Raw genomic sequence first — 18,168 nt, forward strand, 5'->3', positions numbered from 1 at the left:
TCTTCTCCTTGTCCGCGCCAGAGCGATAATCATTCCAGGTCACATGCGCACACGACACACACACACGCACACACCGAAGATAATCTTTTGTTCAAAAAAGAAACAGAACAAGACATTCGCTTTAACGCAACAGGGATTAGTAGTGCGAGTAGGAGTATTGGGCATTGGCGGGACAATCTAGAACAAGGAAAGAAAGAAAATAAAAAAACGGAATACAAAAAAATGCTGACCATTGACGGCTGGCCAGAAACAAAAGGGCGATACAAATTGTACATTAAACTAGTTTTTATACGAAAAACAAACAAAAAAAAGGCTACATCAACGAACCAAAAAAACCGTCTTCCGGCGACTGTAACGCCTTCCCGTTCTCACTGTGCGTCACCATTCACTCACTCACTTCCCTATACACACAAGCTACAGGTAAATAATAAATGATCACCTTCCCGCGCTTGGCAGTCTCTCCCCAGCCGGCGGGAGGAAAGTGTGTCGCCAACAAAGTCCCGCCCCACTGTTCTCTGCGCTCTCTCTCTCTCTCTCTCTCTCTCTCTCTCTCTCTCTTACAGCTAATTTGAATTGTTGTTTTCTCTGTTTGCGTGTCACATCACTAACCCCAATGCCACAGAGACGCGCGCCGTTTTATAGATTAGAAGATAAATAAACACAACTGACTTTAATACGATATAGACCGGGGATGCGCGCTGCAGTCGACGAGATCTGCTTACATATGATCGGCAGCGTGAGTGAGCGAAAGGGCGAGAGAATACACAATCTTCTTTCTCCAAGCCAGTGTTCCATCATCCTGCGCCAGCCATGTGGCGGGGTTTATGTTTTACCCTTTCCTTTCCTTTCAGCCGACAAACACAGCAAACGATAACGATAAATTAAACGGAGAAGGGTGTGTGTCTCTCCTGTCTCCTGTGCAGGCTGCTGTGTGGCGCTCCTAGGGACAGATTTTCTTTCGCTTGCTGACGACAACGTCTCCACCGTCCGACGGCGATGATGATGATCAGTCGTCGGCCTTCTTGGGCGATGCGTCCAGATAGATTTTGAGAGCACGCTCCTTCCGCGGCGAGTACGTCGAGCTGGTCCGGTTGTCCTTCTTCGTCAGTTCTTTGCGCTCCTCGGGCGTTAGCTCCTTCAGCTGTTCCGTACTATCGCTGCGGGTGGGGGGAGGGAAAACACAATTCGCGCTTAGGAACATGTACAAGAGAGAGTCAATGGACGTTCCGCTTACCGGTAGTAAAGCAGCGTGCCGGCGCAATACACTTGACAGTCATCGGCGTGCTGGGGCGTCGACACCCAGTGCAAACCGTTCTGAATGTTCAGCACACTGTCCCGGTGCAGCGTGGTCTGTGGTATCTTCACGTACTCGATGTTTTCCTCCGGGATGCCGCTGATTCGGGACAGATGTTTCGTCAGTTCAAGTTTGTCTGCAAGGGATAAAGCATCGTTGTTATTAATTGTTATTGAGGTGTCGTAATCAACCATCTTCCCAAAGCTTACCAGTGAATAGGATTTCTTGGAATTTGCCTAGCTTCATTTCCGACGGATGCCATCTTCTCACCAGCAGCACCACGTCGTTAATATCGATCGGTGTGAGGCTGGCGAGATCATCGACTTCTTGCAGAAATACCTATTGGACGACAAAACCCAGCACCGACCGATTAGAACACAAAAGGGTCTCTTTTAGCGGGTAAACGAATCCGAAACTTACATCCACATTCGTCGTCAGGGTGATGTCGGTCCCGATGCGCTCATCGTCTTTGTACACGGTCGTCAGATACTTGATGCCTTTGCGGCGCAATCGGCAGTTGTTCGAGTGCAGGTGGGCGTACTTCTTGGCGCCCTCGCCCAGCGCCGCCGGCAGGCTGGCCAGGATGTCGGCCTTGATCTGGCCCACCAGATCGCCGTTCTTCACGATCGTGCTGCACAGGGACGGCGTGTTGTCCATCTCCTCCGTCATCTGGTTCACATTGACGTAGCTCACGTTCAGCTTATACTCGCCCTTGCGTAGCACGCGGCCCAGCTCGAGCGCGAGCCGATCGTCATCCCTGCAAGCAAACGTACAGTTAGGCACACCACCTACGGACCAAGCTACCACCTCACACACACACACACACACTTACTTGTATTCCAGCTCCTTCAGCAGGTTGGCGCTGTCGTTCGTGGGGCAGAGCGCGTCGGAGGAAAACACTTTGAAGTAGTCCATCGAGATTTGCAGGTACGACTGCAGCCGGTACTTCAAGTACGCATTGCACGACCGCTTGTCGATCAGCACCTGGACGAGCTTCTGGCTGCCGCTGTCCGTGCTGTGGCTGCGCGTGCTATCGTCGGCGGAGCTGCCATTGCTCGCACCATTGCTGCTGCTGCTGGCCGTGTTCAACGGTGTCACCTTGAAGTAGTACTCCTGCGCCCGGCATTCCTGCAGCATTTCGGCCAGCTTCGCGTCCTCGTCCTCCTCCTCGTCGTCGCTCTTGAAACCGTTGCTGGCGCTCGTGGGTGTGGTGGCGGTGGCTTTGCTGCTGCCCTTGGCCGCTGCCCCGTTGCTCATCGCACCAGCGCCGCTGCTGCCACCGTTGGTCAAATGCAGATCGCCGTTCAGCTTGATGTGGACAAAGTCATCCTCGACCAGCGTGCGGTCGTTATCACTCAGGCTGCTGTCCTCGCTGTTGCTGTCTCCGGTGCCACCGGCCATCGGGCTGTCGGCTGCCGCAATCGCGGCCAGCGTCTCTTTGGATAGGCGTGGAATGGACAGGCTCTCGAGCGTGTCTAAAAGGGAGTGAAATAGAGATGGAAAACACTGTATTGGTCACCGAAAAGACCATGCGTAACGTCCAACCGTACCAGGATCCATGTTCGGCAGCACGATGTAGAACGACACCAGATGGTCCAGCCGCTGAATGAAGTGGCGGAAGCGGGCACCGTACTGCTCGCGATCGTCCCCGGCCGTCGGAGCCACCGTCACGAACACCTTGCAGTACTCGATGAAGTGTTCGTCCTCGAGCGTGGCGTCGTCCGTCTGCAGCAGCTTCGCGCTCTCCTTGTGCACGGTCATGCCGACCAATATCGCTTTCGGGTTCAGCTTCAGCTTGCGCGCAATGATCGCCCGGTACTGGGCGACCGTTTGCGACAGGTTGGCGCGTATCGATACCGGCCCCTCGACGTCCCGACCGTTCACATCCACTTTGTACACCTTCGTCATGACGCCCTGCACCTGGTACTCCTCGAACGTTTCGCCTTCCTCGCGCACCTCCAGCAGCAGCGAGTCGCAGCGCTTCAGCATGCGCATTACCTCGTCGATCTACCGGATGAAAGGGGAAATGTTAATACCTAAGGCACTTTTTTAATAAATCCAACCCCGACAGCGTACCGTCTTTTCCTCGTGCCCCTCGAAGCTACGCTCGATCGTGCGCGCGTTGCAGTCGTAGCCGACCAGCCGGCACCGTTCCACCGGCACCGTGCCCTTCAGGTGCAGCACGCGAACCGCTTCCTGCACCGTCTCGGCCAGCGTCGAGCTGGTAAACACCGCCATCTTGTGGCCCTTGATGGTGCGCGTTCGCGGATTTTCGTACGCTACCGTGAGCCGCGTCATGTCCAGATGATCGCGGCTGTGGTTGCCCTCGTTGGCCCGTATTTTCATTACCAAGCGCTGCGGAATTAAATGCGGATAAATAAGAATGCTCAATAACCATTTACACCCGAACGCTACCTTAATGTGGTCCGGAAACTGTTCCTCCGAGATGGGGAGTGCGTTCTTCTCGCTGTCGATCTGACGGTACATCAGCATGTAGGCGTTCGTGCTCGATGTGTATGCCCCCGTGTAGGACGTTTTGTATGACCCACCGCCGTACGATTTGTGGATGTCCTCTTGCGTGATCTATTTAGAGGGAATGCAAATTGTTACCTTAGAATGGCTCTATACAAAGAGTACAGCACAAAGCTCTTGCTTCCTACCGGTAGAACAGTTTGATCGTTGAACGAGAACCAGCGGCCACTCTTGAAGTCCTTGATGTACGCGTAGTAATGCCCACCGGACGCACTGCCCGCATGGATCATGATGGCGAACAGCTCGTATTTGTACGGACCAGGTGCGTTGAAGCTGTTGTTAACCGGGGACGACTTGCTGTCACCGTTGGTCGTCAAATCCATATCAATGCCTTCATCGTCATCCTGTGGGAGAAAAGAGAAGCACTCGTTAAGATTCTAACATTCAAAAGGCCCGATTCATGCTGAACCGTACCTGTGCCATAAACTGATCGTTCGGGGTGGTTGTCGTCGATGAAACGGAAGTGCCACCGTTCTGGAACGAATCCTCCTCCAGCGCCGACCCACTGTCCGTCGTGCTGCATTCGTCCGATTTCATAAAGTTTTCAGCCGTCTCCATCATCATCGGCCCGTTGCCGTTAGCGGTGCCGTTGGTGGTGGATGCAGCGGCAGCAGCGGCCGCAGCCGCCGCCGCAATCGTGCTCGTCGTGAGCGTAGGCGTCGAGCTGACGAAGTGATTCAGATTCAACAGCTCCGGGAAAGTCACTCTGCAACGAGAACGCAATGAGACAAGACGAAAGATGGTTAAAAAAGGAAAAAAATAAAACCCAGTGCAACAAGATATCATGAGAATCACATGATAGTCACCACCGAAAACAATGAACATATCCGTGGTAGCTGTGAACAATGCTGCCAAATACCACTGTTTCTGTCACAAACGCTCGTGTCTGAAACGAAGCTCAAATCATCTCACGTACACGACTCAGATGATCAGACGTGAGACTCAAACAGTGGGTGGTCCAATCACATACTTGATGACATTTTGTTTAGCACCCAACTATTGATCACTCACTCGGTCACGACATTTTCTGTCAGTGATATTCACAACATTCTTGGAATATACCTGGCGTGTGGTCCCAAACAAGCATCACCATCACAAAATGTCGCGACCAAGTGACTGACCAAGAGTTGGATGCTCACAATGTCACCAAGCATGTGATGGTCGCCACAACTGTTTGAGTCTCACCTCTGATCATCACAGTTCAGCGTCTCGTGACGCTGACATGATTTTGTTTCAGCCGGAATTTGTCATGACTATGTCAGTGACATTTTGCAGAACAGATCACAGTAAAAAAAAAGTCATGACATAATGACTGACGTTATGACGAAGCAATGGCCGCAAAATGTCACGCAGCATGCATTTATCACACCAATCGTTTTGAGTATCACCTATGATTATCACAATTGAGTACGTGACACTGACATGGATTTTGTTCCAGTCAGATTTTGTATGACATTGATAGTGACATTTAGCAGCACTGATAAAAAAAACCCCTCCCAACACTTACTTGTCGTTCAGCTTGATGCGGTGAAACGATTGGTAGTCGAAATCGAACCGCTTCAGGTGCAGCGTCAGGATGTACGGGAACTTGGTGAACTTAAGCCCCTTGTGCGCGTCGCACTTCTTGTTGCACGTGTCGCAGAAGTACTGGTTGCTTTCGTTCAGTATCTCCGGCTTGACGAAGCCCTGCAGCGCGTCCTCGACGCACTCGTTCGCGACGGTACTGCCGAACGGGCGGACCGGCAGCGGTATGTCCAGGAACTTGTCCTCCCGCTGCTTCTCCGTGTTGCACTCCAGGCACCGGACGTAGTCGATCATGTGCCCCTGGTACAGCCGGTTGATCAGGTCCGCCTCCTCGGTGCGCTTGAACTTGTGCTCGAGCGCGTCGAACATGACGCGGCACAGCTCCTGGATGTCGTGCTGCTGCCAGCCCTCGGCCGAATCCCACCCGAAGCTGCGCGTCAAATCCGTCGTCTCAACGGCCGACTTGGGCGACGTTTGCAGGTTCACAAACAGCTTCTGCAGCTGGTACGGTATGGACTTGGCCTCGTCCTCCCCGTCAAACTCCCAGTTGTACAGCGCATTCCGGAACTCAGGCGTCATGTACAGGCCCTGCAGCAAGCTGTTCAGATAGCAGGTCATCGCCTGATTCACCAGCCCCCGGAAGTGGGGCGCCTTTTCGGTCTCGCCCCCATCGCCCCCAAACCTTCGGCCTCTGCCCCCCAGCCCTCCTCCGCCTCCATCGCCGCTCCCACCACCACCACCACCATCGCCATGGTGGAAGCCGTTGCTGATGATGCTGCCCCCGCTCATGCTGTTGATCGGTGGCGCTGCGATCGCCGGTAAGCTGTTGCTCTTCGCGGTGTTGTGTATTTCGATGTCGTTGTTGAACCGCCGCAGGATCGGTGGTGGAATTGCCGTCGCCTCTGGGATATTGTAGTTACCGGACTCTACCGGGCTTGCTGATGCACCTAGCGCTAGATCGTCATCGGATGACATATCCTCCGCGGGCATCTTTTGGAAGGGGGAAGAAGAGAAAGCCAAACTGCTAATTAGTATCCGGAGGGCAAACGATCTTTGTTTGCACAAAAGCCTTACCAACAATGACATCCGCGGAACAATGGTAAAGTTGTTCACGATACCAAACTTTATACCAACATCCGCTAACTTCTCCTGTTGCCGTTCGTGTAGAGGAATCTGAAATTAAGCAAAAAACCAACCAAGAAATGTGTAGTTAGTTTAGCAGCGACAGGTTTTAGTCGTATTTTTCTCATTTTTTTATTAACTCAAAACAATAATCACACACACACACACGTAACACAGCTGCGGTGGGACGGAACAGAACCGCGCTCAACATCCATAAATCATCTTCATCGTCCGGGCGTGCGAAAAGCGTATCACATTCAAGCCAAGCCGAAAATAGCCCGGCCCAGCGTGTTAACGCAATTTTTGTCAACACTCTCCGGGATCGGGCCCATGATGCGGTCGGGACGGGACAAGAGACAGGAAAAGCTAGGGAGTTTTATCGACCTCATAGAGGAGCAGATTTGTTGAAATTTTTGTCACATTTTTGTGTCCCATTTGAAGGGGAAAAAAGGAGAAAAACGGAGCAACATCGCCAATTCCGTTTTGGCAAACGGTGGATCCCATTAAGCATGATTGTTGCACAGAATGTAGAAAAGGTCTTTACCCTGCGCAAGTCAAACAACCTTCCCACAACCAGTAATTATGTCACATTGCGTAAACATTACACATTGTTGATGCGGTTTGCATTGTAAATAATTGAACAAGTTGTGTTTATTTCACGCCGCAAGTAAGGCCCGATTGCACTGCACTCTTGCCACTACTTGCTACTGACCGGCTTATGTTGCTCTGACACCACCACTACCCAATCCACTTGTTGATAGAGTGGGAGACGAACAAAAAAAAAAGGGGTTCAAGTATGAATGAAGTTCCTGCGGTCGCATAGGGACGACGATGACCAGCCAGCTAAGCCGCGTTGTAGGGCACAACCGTGGCAAAACAAAGTTAATGTGTGTTTACAAACAATTTTACGCAAGGAATGGGGGGAGGGAGGCAGTTCGCGTCATAAAACAGGGTAATAATGTTTTGTACTTGACATTGGTTATACACACTCCTCTCCTGTTACATAAGACGGAATTTGTTTGCTGATAAGAGCAGAGAGTTCATTAGGAAAGTAATGCAATGTAGATGAGATTGTTGCAAAGTTTGGAACTGAAAAAGGTCGTTTTAAAGCTTCATTATTCTTCTTTTTGGAGTCTTCTTTTAGTCCATTATCCTAGTCACGGCACCAAAACTACGCCTAAAAGATCGATCAACACGTCCGCCTAGTGGCTTACCTGTACGTCCGACTCGGTACCGATTAGATGTAGCTCGAAGTCACTGAATGCCGTCTGCAGCCGCACATCCTCGTACAGCGTGGCGACGGTATAGTGCGGACGGACCGTTATGGAAAAGCGTTTCTGTACTGCGTCTGGTCGGACGTCTCTGATGGTGCAGAGCGCTTCGTCGTCCTTGGCGCATACCATGTTATTTTCGGTTTACCTACAAAAAAAAAACCCGCGCGTATTGTGGTCGTGGTCGTAGTCGTCGTGATCGTTCGTTGCGCGGCAGGCAGGCAGGCAGCAGTGCGCAGTGGTTGAACCAAATGTGCGTGCGTGATATGTGGGTTTTGTTTTCGTTTGCGCGCCGCAAAGTCGGTGACAAATTGGTGTTGCACGAGGGAAATGAGCGAACATCATCAGCATCCAATTCGAATCGATCGGTGTTACATGAAAGAGAGTGAAATGATAAAAGAAACAGTTGTTAGTGGAAGATGCAAATGTAGGCTCGGTTAGGATAAATAATATGTGTTTGTTGTTTACAGATGTTGTAAATTGCTTTTTAAACAGTAGTAAAATCTACATAACAGTCCCCATTCCTCCGTATGATCGCTTTAAAATGTGTTGTTTTTCTTTTTGGATATTATGTACACATTTTCTGCTATTTGTCCATTAACCGTGGCGGCATAAATTGTCATAAAATAATCATAAAGTTGAAGTAAACATCATACACAACTACATCTACAGGAAGCAAAACGACCCGTGTTCCGTCACGTGTCGGCCGCACGTGAGCTGAGATTGTTGTTCCGGTCAAACCGTGTTTTGTTCCCTACGAGCGACTCGACTATGAATCACTTGAAGGGATTCATAGCCCATCATAAACAACACATCGCCATCGCTGCGCTTCGGATTCATCGCCCCTCGGTGGTGGGGGGTTTTGGGCTGCGTTAGTTAACCTTCGCTTTGGCTACACAAACTTTGGCTTCATTGTTTTCTTCGGCTCGCCCCCTAAAGCATGCCCAAATACTAGCACATTTGCATTAACCCGTGAACCAAATAACGAAACCAAACCACCGTCTCTCGCCCTTTTCTGCCAGCGATCGCCAGCGAGCTTGACCCGCGTGTGGGGGGTGAATCGTACTTCAAAATTCCCTGCAATGTATGTAATGGTGCTCTGGGACGACGGCTCTGCCTCGCATACAGTTGAAAATGTAATCAAATGCTTGAGACACCGGACCTTTATGCCCCAACCAAAACTTAGCTACCGTGTGTGTGTTATAATATGCTGAGCGGTATACGTATGGTTCAAGAATGAACGGTGTTTAAGTGCCAAAAAAAAAAACAACGATAAAAACACTCAAAAAACCTCACACATTAAAAGATTCGCGACGCCAAAAAGTGAAGCAAAGTGTAAAGGAGAGCAACGCGGCGCGATGGGTCCTACCCGTGGCGGGACGGGCGGATGATGGGCGTCGTCGTAAGGAGGAGAACGTGAATTTAAAAATAAAATCCCCCCAAAAACACACATTCACGCGCGGCGACCCACCGATAGGACACAGAAGGGTGGTTCTGGTGGCGCTCTTGCATGTGGCGCGCTGTGGTGCAAAAACGAAACGGAAAGCAAATTAAATAACTCTGATCGTTTTGTGTATTTTAGGCAGCAGAAGTGAAGCAAAGATTAGAGGATTAATCTGATTTTACTGAATTTCCTTTATATCTTAGAAGGGGTTTGGTAGTACAATAGGCAGCATCTGTGAAGCCTGAAGTTAAATCTTTTAAAGTCAATTTTTTATAGGAAAATGTAATAAGGTAATACCATATTTGAGGAACTTTACAAGAATAAAATGACGAAATTTACAACTCCTCTCCACTTGGTCCTTGATTCGTTTCGCAAGAAGAAGTATAGAGTGGAACAGGATTTGAACCACAACAAACCACAATGATTGTTTGTGTTTACAGTTCCTTACAATTTATGATTATTGTTTAAAAAAAGGATAACAAAGTCTTCGAACGTTGCTGACAGTTCTTGGAATATCGAACAAAAATAAAACAAAAAACTTTCACCACATTCTTATTCATAATTCAGCTTCATCGTTTCGGGCTAGATGACGCGGAAGAACAAAAAACAAAGCAAATGGAAAGGACAATAATGAAGGGTATTTACACAATTCGTTACACATATTAATTGTGGCTATTGACCTCGATTGAAGAAACGGACTGCCCTGCTCTGCCCGCTCCCTACAGCAGCCAAACCAAAACAAATAATCAATGCCAACTGAGAGCTGTGGCCCATGACAACACGGGGCACCACCATTTTCAACGCAACTGCCAAAAACGGACAAGAAAAGGTAGAATTTTCCTAGTGATCCCTGCAATCTGGAGGAAAGTGTATAGTTGAAATAGAAATAGAGGGGATTGTTCTACAGTGACGATTTGGTGAGAAGTGCAGCAGCAGTCGTACTATAATCTGTGTGACCCCACAAACGAATCTATTACACACCGAACACATGTTGGCGGCCCTTTGCCGAAGAGGTCGTGCGGCGCCGCGCAATCGACCCCCGGGGGCGCAATCCTTCGAAGCTACTAGGGCACACACACACACACTGATGGACCGACCGAGTTGACGTAATGTCCGTCCGAGAAGGCGATATCTCGCGTGTCGTTTGTACGTTAGAATAGAAAGAACAGTCTTGATTTACAAGACACGGGACACGCGATGCACCCACACAAGTACACACACACACACACACACTGAGAGAAAGTGTATTTTTCTTTATGGTTTAATTAGTCATCTTCTTCAAAGAAGTCGTTTGGGATTCACAATGTTTGGAGCCACGATTTGACCCCTTCGCGCGTACTAGAGGTTAGACCTTTCTTCTCGTAAGTCAAGCTATTGCGTGTCACATTTCTGTGTCCACTGGACCTAGGTCACCAGAGCACAAACACACAACCACACACACAGAGATACACTTCCAATAACAACACCCACACACACGGGCGTGTATTTTGGGTGAAAATTTTCCTCTACGCAAATTTCCCAACCATCACACAGAAGTGGAAATTTTTCTTCTTCTTGCACCGTTTCTAAAGGGAGCGTGTGTTAAAGTTTCAAGACGAATTTCGAGCAACTGCTGCACACACACACACACGCACACGTGTAAGCAATATTTGCGTAGGTGTATTTTTTTTTTTGGTTTGAGGTTCTTGATCGCTTCACCACCAAATGATGATGATTATTGGTTCGTGCGCGAAAGAGAAAGTACTATAAAGGCGATCACACAGAACCACACACACACAAGCACAAGCACAAAAATTAGGACGGCAACCGTCCTAAGACGATCGAGCGAATCGCGCGCGCCAGCATCCGATCGGAAACTGGCCCCAAACGGTAGGCCGTATTGAGAGAACCCGCCCGGTCCCTGCGAAGCACGAAACGCGAGAACCACTACTCGGCTGTGTGTGTGTATGTGTGTGGCTGCGAATTAACAGCAACGCCAACTAGGATCAACCTGAAAACCAAAGACTCGCTCTCATCTTTCTCTTATTTGTAGTTTCTCTCACCCCTTTAAGGCGAAGGGGAATGGAATGGCGCGGCTTGAGCCCCTGTGTAAGGAAGGACAAGGGGGGTAAAGAAACCTGGGTGAAACGATTTTCCACAGCTTGCCAAAAATTCTCATACCCGAGCGACCACACCAAAACCACGAGAGAGCCGATCTCCAATCGATCGTTCGTTCGTTCGTCTGCTGGATAAGCTAAACCGCCGCGCAGCACCGAAAAAGCGTGAGATTACATACTAAAAGACCCAAGAAAAGGGGAGAAGGGGGGAGGGGGGTTGATTTTTTTATACATCACCTCAAACCCCTCCTTACATGTTCTTTCCTACAAACAACGCGCAACGATCGCGCGCACAGTATGGCGCTGCGCAGGTCAACGCAGCTCGGCGAGTGCATCTGACACGCAGCATACACGAACGCTAAATCTAATGTGACCGTGTTGTTTTGCAAACACGAAAAAAAGGTTCACTTTTGCAGCATCACTCTCCTCCTCCTCCTCGTGGGGTGTGTACTAATGCCTAGACCGGGCTGTCCTTGTTGAAGACAGGGTGGAACACAACACACGAAGGAGTTTTTCACCAATACACAAGACCCATCGCCCCAGTGAGAAGACGGTGTGCCGGGCGCGCACAATCTGGGTGCGCTATTTTTAAACCTCCCGTCACCCCCTCCCCCTCCCGATATCACATGGTTTTTGAGAGGAAAAAACGGCTGTTTTGTGAGCACGGTGGGAAATGTAAGAATTTACAAACCCCCAAACCAACCACCACAGCAACCCAACACAGACGGTAGCTAAGAGCTATAAGCATAAGCAGGCGTCGACACGGCGGGAAACGGTTATTAAACTTGTTCGCGTGATTGTTTTTTTTGGAAGGTGGGTGGATGAATGTGAAATTAATACACAATCCAACCACCGGGGCAAGTCATCGAGCAAGACGAAAAACCGAAAGAAAAGTTGTGAATCGAGAGCAAAAGAGGATATTACGTTCGAGGATGGGTGGGCGTCGTTGCAGTGTAATTGTAAACAGAAGCAAGGCAGGAGCACTGCGATGTACAGGCAAATCTCCATCTTGAACCGCTCGTCGAGTTTTGAGCAACGAAAAGAAAAACAAACACTTCCGGAAACGAGGGCGAATGGGTGGGTTAGATCATCTTCCAAGTATAAAAGAATCCTACAGAACTTTGTAGCTTAGCTTTATGATGCCGAATTACATGGTTAATCGAGATATGAGTCCGTGGTGAAATTGGTTAGTGTCGCCCCTGAAAAAGTCACGCGTGGTGAGGTGGTGAGATCGAATCCAGATCTGGAGGACGATTGTTTCTTTGAAAATATTGCAACGAAGTCTTACTTTCAGGTATTTTAAACAGGTTTTAACATATATACCCTAGAAGAAACCAAAAAAAACACTATCTAAGCAAGAAAATAATTGTTGGAACGTTTTATGCATAAAGTTCGCAAATCAATGATCTTTTGCTTAAAAGCTATCAAAAACTGATGCCAAAATTCTTCACATTCCTCTTCAATGAGAGCTACCCAAAATGTTTGAATGAAACTAAGATCTCTACCACACACCCACGTGTGATTCATCTACTATTCACAGACAGCCATAACTTATTCATTAGAACGATCTTAGAATCGTATTCACACCGATTGAAACGAACGCGTGGTGCGGCGGTTTAAACTGGTAGTCAGTCAAGTGCACCAGTTCCCTGCCTGCATTTGTGTGTGAGTGTTGTGTTCCTGTCCTTTCCTATTGCAGTCAAGTTGTGTGCGCATGTCATACCCTTTCCTAACAACCTCCACACACCGCGACGTCGTTCGTGGTGTTGAGTTGGGTGCCGGCTAAAGTAGCAGCACTCAAACCCGTCGTCCACACCTTCCAAACGTCTAATGCAAAACGCGTGTTGTTGCAACCGAAAAGGAAGCAAAACATCGCCCCGCGAGAGAGCGTCACCGAGTCGCCGCCTCCAAAAAGGGAAGAACTGCAGGAGAGCAACATTTGCAACCCCGAGTTCACATTTGCATCGGTGTGGAAATGGTTGCTGTCTGGCAGTCTCTCTCTCAAAGAGACACAGAATTCCTATATTTAGTTTCCCGGTTGATCCACTTGCGCCATATGGGCCCGTTGTTTTGTTCCAATTGCACCGTTTTCGGTGTGTCCATGCGCGCCGGTCCCATTCGACGGGTTTGTGTGTGAACCTCGGACCACGGCGTGATTCACCGCTTCGACACGAAAACCACCAACTCGATCGTGGAGGCGAAGTTTTCCGTAAGCGCGAAAAAAAAAGCTAAAAAGAAGAAGGCTGAACAATGTTTAACGTCATCGACGTCGCACATGATTATGATGGACGTTAACCGCGAAGAGACGACAACCAACCTGCTGCTGCTGCGGCTGCACGTAATGTCACTAAGAAGAAGCCCCGGCGCTACAAAAATGGGGGGAAATAAAACGGTTCCGACGTTTCGTAATCCTTTCTTCCCTTAGGAGAGGTGGTGGTTGCACTCGTTCGATGTCAATTGCACCACACACTGGCACTCTGTCGTGCGATTGGAATTTTTGAAACTTTTCACATCCAGATATTATTGCAAGTATCATGCAAACACCACCGATAAGAGGAGCGTTAGGCCCTGCTCCTCTTCAACCTCAACTAGGACCATTGCCTAGGTTGAGTTTTCTACTGCCACGCAGTCACCACACAAACACACACACACGATCACCCGACCGGGATTGATAGCGAGCGGAAATGGTTGTAACGTACTCCGCAGCACACGACACGACGACACGGAGGATGCACGACCGACTTGATCGAGAGCAGGAGACAAACTTCACCAGGAGAAGTTCGTTCGAGATCGTGCGAAGTGCGTATTCCCTCCCCCTCGATCCCCACGATCCCTGATCATCCGAAGGCTGAACGGAATGACATTTGCGTGTTAAACCAAGCCGGTCGCTCTCCCTTGTCAGCCCCATTTACCCCCAATTCCCATCCACTCTGTGGCCAACGAGCGCAGTTCAAGAAACGCAGTTTTAATGGGTCCGCCAACCCAACCAATCGGGGTGACAGAACGCGCACAACCCGACCCGCGGGATTCGGAATCCTGTCGCTCGGCAGTGGCAAAATAATGCTGCGGTGCGTTTCGGTACGTACGTAGAGAGTGGCGCGCGCGTGGTTATTTTTTTGGATGAGGATATTTTTAACCATACGTCCCACACACACACACACACAAACAACCGGTGCCTTAGCAAAAGCAGGAAGAACTTTAGCCGGCAATATTTGTGCACGCATTTACTGGCGGTGCCGTTGGTGTGTGTGCGCCTCTGCCCACCCAGCATGCTCAAGTGGGAAATCCATTTTACGCCGCAAAGATGTTAGTACTCGAGAACCAAAACCCCGTGTGTGTGTGTGTGTGTGTTTGTGTTTTAATGTAGTATTTTTCACCCATTTGGACACGCAGACGACATGTTTTTGGGATGTTCGGGGTGGCGTTGAAACGATTCACTGTTTTACGTATTGTCGCTAATGTACGTCGCGCCAGAATCCGTCCGGGTCAACATGTACTGATTCTTTGAAAGTGAAAATGAAGCAGCTTTTGGGGTGTTTTCTAGTTTCACCTAACACTATCTAACTATGAACTTCTCCTGAACTGTAAAAAGCTGTCTTTTTCCATAACAAAGTGTAAAAAATTATACTAAAATCTCGACTAAAGCTATCTATTATCTACATCTGCAAGAAACAGATCACCACAGATGGCGCAGAACAGATTTAAAGTCCCTTTTTTATGAGCATTCAATAATTTGCGCAAATTTCCCATCGATCATGCCAAAGAGCAGCTAGGCCCGATAGGCGTTGGGTGTGTGTTTGTTCACCAAATGATACCTTTTCCCTTGCAGCTCCTTCCATTATCAACCGCGGCAACGCATGCAGTAGTAGAAAAAGGTTTGCTTTGCCCGAGACAAGTATTATCAATACAAGAAAAAGGCAAGCAAAAACAAAATAAGAGGCAATAATGCCCCCTTCTGACCGAAGAGATGACGCTACTACAATGTGTGTGTGTGTGCACGGGGCCAGAAGAGCATAAAGTCAACTTGCACACACAGATTGCCGTCTGGTGATTGTTTCCGCCCCGTGTGTGGTGTGGCCCGTTTGACCGATAACACCAAAGCAAAACGGTTCCGCGCGCTCTTTGCGTTCCCCAATCAATTGTGCAGCGGGCAGCACGGCAGCGCAGCAGAAATTTCACGGCCAGGCCGGGCCCCGAGGCTGAGCCGAAGAAAGTCCCTGGTGCGTTTCGTTCGATTCTAGCAGCAGTGTCTTCTTTAGCCCGCTCGCATCTTGCGCAGATAATCGCATTTTTAAGCCTCAGAGCTCCGATCGCCAACGAATGCATTTATGTTTATGTATGCGTTCGCGTTCCGCGTTTCGATGTTTCCATTCCTTCTTTAGGTTCCAATTTTTCTTCTTTTTTGGGGCCTTTTGCTTCTCCAAATCCAATCCAAAGCTCCGCTATTATCATCGTGCCGATGGCAAGCCGATCCTCCTAAAACGGAACGAAAATGAAGTAACCAGCAATGGAAAATGCAACGTCACTGCCGGGGACACCACCCAGCACTACCGCGATCAAGTATGCATCCGTGTTACGAAAAAGCTTATCATCATGCAAGCGCACTGGGTGGGGAGGGAGGCAGGTTCGTTCGTCGGTCAATGCGCTGCAGGACACCCTGCCGCATTCGCACTCTCTCCCTTTGCCTGCTATGCTCCTGCCCTCGTACGAAGGGAAATGGGAATGAATCTTCTCTGCGCCGTGTTGTTGTGTTGGCTCCTTCGAGTACCTTCGATGTAGGCAATTTCTCAATCATCACTTCTCGCCGGTTCTTTGATGGCACGGTGGGAGGGGGATTCACTAGAAACAAGCTTTTGTGCGTCATACCGCTCCGGAAGGAAGAACAATTCCACGGAACAAGGCAGCAGAACCAAAAGCCTTTTGCAAGGTAAATTCGTTCGCGATTCATGCCTTCGACACACGCAAGTGGGTGAAGATGTGAATGGGTTCCTCCCCACTCGCTTCCCCCATCTTCAATTTCCAGCAGCTCGAGTTGGTTGTGTGCCGGTGGTATTATTTGTCCACTGGAATGTATCTCTCTTTGTATTATCGTCGTTTTTTTTTCACGCACGTCATGCGCCCCACAGCCGTGGCCGCGATAACAGAGCACAGGTACACCATAATCTTCCTCCGGTTGTACATGCTAATGTTCATCGCAGTAGGTGAGACCCCGAAAAAAAAACCCGGAATAACCAATGCAGCAATGACGATCTGTAGTAGTAGGCACAGGGATTTGTGTGCAGTTAGCGCCTTTTTTTGTACGCATTGCGTCGAAACGGGAAAAAGTCTCCGTGACTGCGGTGCTGACTGCAGAGTGTCTCGCCGCGCGTAGGAGGGAAAGTCGCGGCCAGCGAGAGAGCAAAGAAAAAATGGCTCCCAAGTACGGGCGCGCGGTGTAAGACGACGAGGCGTGTGTAAGTGCTCGTTACGTGTAGCCCGTAGCCCCCGCCCCAGTCCGTGTGCAAAATAGCGCAAATCGAGCAGGTCGGAAGCGGTTGAACGGGCACAGATGATGGCGATGATGGTGGTGCTGGCCGACGGACGGGCTTATATGGCGCAGCCCCAACCGCGTACGTGCGTCTACTGCTGCTGCAGCTGCTGTCAGTCGAAGAGAGTTCGGTTTCTCCCGGCGGAATACGAAAGTGACCGATGGGGCGGGGGGCGGACGGTGGACAGTGGGAAAAAACAGGGCACCATAAAAAAAAAGTTTCTCCTGTCCCACACTCCGGTTCACTCCACCAGCCCGGCTACGGCTGTGCTCCCTTTCTCCACCGAGACGAGGGCTTCATGCGGGGCTTGTTGTGGTGGCCATCTTCCCATCCTGTTCCAACACTCACTTGTACTTTCTGGACTGTCAGCTTCCTTTTGCACGTTTCAATCACGCACGATGAGGCTTCCCCGCGAATGACTGGTGCTGGCGAATCGAACACACGCACGGTCAAAGCTACACTTCTTCAGAACTGCACCCACCACAGCCACACAAACACACACTTTTCACACCACGGACGATACTGCTGCAGAACCGCGATACACGCACACACACACACGCTCGCACACAGCAATCCCGAAATTCCCGTACACGGGGCCTGGGTCGGGGATGATGATGATACCGCTCCCGAAATGCCTTCCACCCTGTTTGCTGGAAACTGCGGAACGGGGCAAAAAGCGGGGCCAGCAATCTCCGTCACGAAACACACAGATTGCTACAACTCTACACACACAACCACACAGCCTGCAATTAGCACACGCACCACTATTTACCTCTTACCCAGCCCTTGGATGGGATCGGCCGATTCGTTTCCTGCGGCTACTGCTCCTCTACAACACACCACTGCACACTGGGAACACACAAGCACGCACGCACGCACGTACGTCACGTCCCCGTCGAATATTGGTCGCCGGGACACGGATGATGGGTGCTTTCAGTGAGAAAACTGGCTGCTGCTGCCTTCCTGCGAGTGGTTCAATTGTTTCGTGTGTCGTCAGACGAGCCCAATGAAAAGGAGCATACGCACTCACATACACATACACATATAGGCATACCTTCGCTATGTGAACAGTGGGCTCGGCCCGCACAGTCGACGGACAGCCCAAGCGGCAGCGGTAAACGCAACTGACAGTTCAGGTAGCTCTTTTTGTTTCGCTCGTTTTATCGTGCTAAAAACAATGATAACATCAACAAGGGGACGACTATGTCATCAACTTATCAGAAGTTTTTCATATCTCTGTATGCATACATTTCAAAATGCTTCACATCAATTTTCTATTGCTATTCTTTATATTTTCATGTTTGCGTACCATTGTGCTTGAAGATCGTTGACAGATTTTTGGGCGGCAGTATTATAA

At 49.6% G+C, this 18,168-nt stretch overlaps 1 protein-coding gene across 1 annotated transcript; it reads right to left on the reverse strand.

The window, feature by feature from the left end:
- Positions 1-267: 267 nt before the first annotated feature.
- LOC120901807 (ubiquitin carboxyl-terminal hydrolase 47) lies at positions 268-17,831 on the reverse strand. The gene is made up of 14 exons (XM_040310124.1): positions 17,584-17,831; positions 7,687-7,891; positions 6,425-6,523; positions 5,334-6,340; positions 4,241-4,532; positions 3,955-4,170; positions 3,710-3,877; positions 3,371-3,649; positions 2,845-3,301; positions 2,127-2,769; positions 1,715-2,051; positions 1,504-1,633; positions 1,235-1,430; positions 268-1,157 (listed from the first exon to the last, which is right to left on the reverse strand). The coding sequence occupies exons 2-14, from the start codon at positions 7,873-7,875 to the stop codon at positions 1,007-1,009; spliced, it is 4,164 nt and encodes a 1,387-aa protein (XP_040166058.1). The 5' UTR covers positions 7,876-7,891; positions 17,584-17,831; the 3' UTR covers positions 268-1,006.
- Positions 17,832-18,168: the final 337 nt, after the last annotated feature.

This window comes from Anopheles arabiensis, chromosome 2, assembly GCF_016920715.1.
Source record: "Anopheles arabiensis isolate DONGOLA chromosome 2, AaraD3, whole genome shotgun sequence".
Taxonomy (NCBI): domain Eukaryota; kingdom Metazoa; phylum Arthropoda; class Insecta; order Diptera; family Culicidae; genus Anopheles; species Anopheles arabiensis.